Source organism: Aplysia californica, unplaced genomic scaffold (assembly GCF_000002075.1).
Source record: "Aplysia californica isolate F4 #8 unplaced genomic scaffold, AplCal3.0 scaffold00084, whole genome shotgun sequence".
Classification (NCBI taxonomy): Eukaryota; Metazoa; Mollusca; class Gastropoda; order Aplysiida; family Aplysiidae; genus Aplysia; species Aplysia californica.
In genome coordinates this window covers 1,173,617-1,178,196 of record NW_004797354.1, presented here as the reverse complement: position 1 = coordinate 1,178,196, position 4,580 = coordinate 1,173,617, and the positions used below count along the sequence as shown (strand labels likewise).

Below are 4,580 nucleotides of genomic sequence, written 5' to 3'. Positions count from 1 at the left end.
GGGGGGGGTGGATCACCTTGTATGTCCTTTCATTCTAAGTACATGTACTTATACACTCCATATCAACAGATGTCAGTCTATTTATACTACATAAATATGACACTTTTTTCTCATCGTTAAATCTGGAATTTGTTGAGTAATATCCCTGTTTACACGTTGCCAGTGCGTCTAAAAACGGAACCCACTTAAGAAAGAGTCGTCAAGGAGTTGAAACAGGTTCATACTTTAGTGTGATGTTGGCTGTGATAAAAGTGTTCTCACAAATAAAGATATTGCTTCTCATAGAAAACAAAACAAAATATGAAGGAAACAAAAACAAACAGAACAGACAAGCCTCATCATAACAACAACAACAACAACAGCAACAACAACAACAACAACAACAAGAACAACAACAACTACAACAACACATTTTAGGGTGAACGTTTTTAGCACTTTGCACCTTAATTAAAAAAAGCAGGAAGGAGTACTGTAGTTTGAATCACGAGTTGCGCTCTCTATACGTGAGTTCTCTGGGTTCCCATAGCTCTCCCCATACTGTGGCCTCGTCCTATCGGAAGAAGACTTCAAATAGGATATCGGTTATCTTACATGACGTTACCGTTATTGAAAGGGAGAGTATTTAAACGAAACTTGTCAAGGTTTTGATGGTAGAAGGAGAAGACCCATCAAAAGTGCAAATAGATAAGTGACTGACACACAGTTGAAGAAGCCGCAAAAGCCAAGAGCTTCTAACAAACTTTTGCTCACAACAGGGTACAGAATCGCTATGAAAATGCCGGGAGCAGCCACTAAGCCATAGACCAACATGAAATCGTCCTTATTGAAGTACCGGTATATTCCCACGGGCACAGTGGCGTAGGCGCCAATGGCAGTGCTGGTGATTGCGACATTCCATAAGAGGTAGACCCATTTGTTAAGGAACTGTGTTAAGCACTGGTTGGAAGTGAGGAGAATCATGGCCGACTGTAGGATCACGACGAGTGTCTTGGTGGTACATCTGTCGGACAACACGCCCCAGGGTGGGCGCGCCACCAACGTCATCACAGAAAACGATGTCCCCACCAAGCTCAGGAAGTGATCGTCATGGATGAAGCCTGCGCCGAATTGTTTATAAATGTCCGCTTGCGTAATGTACCCGATTTCAGCAACCCCCCAAGTCACGCAAAGTACGTAAAATTCTTTTTTGCTGTACACTTCGTACAGTTTCTGTATGTTTATCCATTTACTTTTGTTTTCGTTATTCTCATCTTCTTGTCTCTCCTTATCAGTCTTACGCGTTGGTTTAAGACCCGCATTTTGTGCCTTCTGAAACCTGGCATTTCCACTTTGATCAGTGTTTCGAATGTCTCCGTTACTCACATCCTCGTCATCTGAACTCGAAGTACCAACATAAACCATAGTTTTGTTCCTCTGAGCGCCTTCTGCGTCCAACAGCAAACTGGTTTCTTTATTGATGTTCCAGTCGGTATCTAGATTTCTTGATTCTTTGGCGAACACGCCTGTAGGATTGTCTTCTTCCGCTCTTCCATACATGGTGTGGTTAATGGTAAAAGACTTGTCTGTCATAACGTCATTCTGTGTGTTCGGGGAGTCGTTGCCTGGACTGGGGTCTCGTAACATCATCAGTGCTATGACGTGTACAGCGGCAAATACTCCCGACAGCACCAGGAACAAGTATGGAACTCTGGGAGAAATATAGAACACAAAGAGAGTTCATTGTGAGGTAGATTATTGAGGGATTTTATCATAAGTTTAATTACCTCATAAGGAACATAATATAATTGTTGTATGTCTTTGACTGGCTGCTGATATGTGCTGTCCTAAACAGCCTGAAATGTCTTTTACAGACATTGTCGAAGCTTTGTTCGATGTAAAGGAAACGCTTTACTGTACTCGCAACTAAAACTTCTTTCTTCTACAATGTTACAGAAACAAACGTTTATACCATTCTTAAGTAGACCCAACATTTTTATCTTTTAATAATACTTTCTCGATGTCAGTGTAAATAATATGTTGTATTAATGCACCACTCTTCTCTCCGTCGTGCACAACACACACACTCACACATAGATAACAATGAACGAATGAAAACATTTTCTTTCAACGAATCTTTTTATGTTTATGTTGTGAGCTTTATCACAGTTATTAATCAGGCCATGAAATACTATTAATTGTATTTCACTTATTGTTAGAAAGAAGGACTCTGATGTAAATACACTAATATTTTAACGCCCCTCGTAAGGCAGAAAAAAGGCCTTCGTCCTGGATCCTGGGGAGAAGTACCCTTAAGTACGAAACTGCAAATTTGAGATAAAAACCCAGATTATGTAAAGAGAGAAATGGAGTTTACTATAATTTTATAAACTGAAAGCCCGACTCCAAAAAATTCAAAAATCATTCCTAAAACACCGGTATCTTTTTTTTTTAAATGTCTGACCTTTAATGTCCTAAATATGACATAAAAACATTGAGCGCTTTGTCCCTTGCGATGCGAGATGCGATGAGAAATACAACTTACATCAAAATCATGTTCGAAACTCAAAACTCAGTGTGACTCTGTCTCTCTCTCTCTCTCTCTCTCTCTCTCTCTCTCTCTCTCTCTCTCTCTCTCTCTCTCTCTCTCTCTCTCTCTCTCTATCTATCTATCTATCTATCTATCTATCTATCTATCTATCTATCTATCTATCTCTCTATATATATATATCTATCTATCTCTCTCTCTCTCTCTCTCTCTCTCTCTCTCTCTCAACTGCTCACACTCTCTTTTGCTGTCTCTCTCATTCTCTCTCTCTTTCTACGTGAAAAGGTAGTCTCACCAATCCATGAACAAACGAACACAAACATACTGAGAGAGAGAGAGAGAGAGAGAGAGAGAGAGAGAGAGAGAGAGAGAGAGAGAGAGAAAGAGAGAGAGAGAGAGAGAGAGAGAGAGAGAGCATAAGGAGAGAGAGAGGGGGAGGGGAGGAAAATACGACCTAAGGTCCATCGCATTAATTGGAAGTAGACACTCAAGGGAAACAGCAGATAATTGCGCGAAAGAATACACATCCATCTCAACATAAGGGCTGTCTGATTTCTTTTTAAACCCTGACTACAGTCAAGTTGGGTGGAAATAAAAAGTAGACAAGTAGATTGTCAAGCAAATAGAGGGCAAACGTGGGAACAATAACATATTTTTACATCGATAGAGTTCGTCTACCGACAGCAATAGCGTACTCAATCACTATAAATCAATCAATCATTTAAAATTTCAATTTCATAACATAATACCATGCATTTAAATACCTAAGCCTCCTATTTAAACCTTTTCAGGTTGGGGGGGGGGGGGGGGTAGTACTATGTAAAAAGTAAAGTTGTTCCCGCATCAGATCGGACATTGGGGATTGCCCTGTTAGTGAGACAACTTCCTGGGCCTTCGGCATATTACTTCCCCAACTCGAAATCAGGTACCCTTTACTGCTGGGTGGGCAGGAGGGGGGGGGGAAGGGTGGCGAGATAAATCCGTGTCCGAACCGAGGCTCAAACCCGGACTTTCCGCTTCGGAGACAAGCGCATTAAAGTTGTTCCCCCTTCCGATCCGGATATTGGGGATTGACTTGTTAGTAAGACAACTTCCTGGGCCTTCGGCATTAACTGCGGTAGGGTGGCCAGTTCCTTTTCACGCCGCCTTTACTTCCCCAACTCGAAGTCAGGTACCCATTACTTGCTGGGAGTACTATGCACTATACATTAATGACTGTGATGATGATGATGATGATGATGATGATGATGATGATGATGATGATGATGATGATGATGATGATGATGATGATCATGATGATCATGATGATCATGATGATCATGATGACGTGCACGTTTTTGAAAGGGAGGGGATCAAGGACAACCCTACGTTATTGCCAGCGCTTCTACGCAACTTCAAAGTGGAACAATATTCCTTGAAAGAGTTGGTAAAAAAAAACAACTAAAATAGTCTCGAAATCGAACTCTGTTCAAACATCAGGGAAGTGGAGAAGTTCGTAAACAATTTTTCAAAATAGTTTATCATATTGGTCAAAGAGACGAAACTGGTCTTATGAAAAGGCACAAAGTGACACTAAAACAATGTAAGACTTCTATCCCACTATAAGATATCAAGAAGATCGAACCCTTAATTTCTAGAGTGGCGAGCAGTGTAGTCTCATAATAAAGTGACCTGCTAATTGGCTCTAACGACCACCCCTAAAAGATTAGTGCAAACGATCACTCCTATTCCCGGTTTAATTTTTTCGTAGATTTTAATGGTATTATATGCTTTAATTATCAGTCAAATGACAGTCTAAGAGGAACAATAAAAGTAAAGGTGTCCCCGCATCCGATCCGGACATTTGGGGATGTCCTTGTTAGTGAGACAAGTTCGTGGGCCTTCGGCATATTGTGGTAGGGTGGCCATTTCCTTTCCACGCCGCCATTACTTCCCCAACTCGAAGTCAGGTGCCCATTACTGCTGGGTGGGCAGAAGGGTGCGAAAAAATCCGTGTCCAATCAAGAGGAACAGTACAGTATAAAAATACAGTCGACCTGCTGACCTTTTCTAACGC

At 41.2% G+C, this 4,580-nt stretch overlaps 1 protein-coding gene across 1 annotated transcript in view; it reads right to left on the bottom strand.

Annotated features, from left to right (window-relative positions):
• Positions 1-636: 636 nt before the first annotated feature.
• Positions 637-4,580, bottom strand: part of LOC101855477 — a 5,601-nt gene continuing 1,657 nt past the window's right edge. The window contains exon 3 of the mRNA XM_005094571.3: positions 637-1,687. Within this exon, the coding sequence (XP_005094628.1) occupies positions 637-1,687 (1,051 nt within the window). The remainder of the gene's footprint in view (positions 1,688-4,580) is intronic.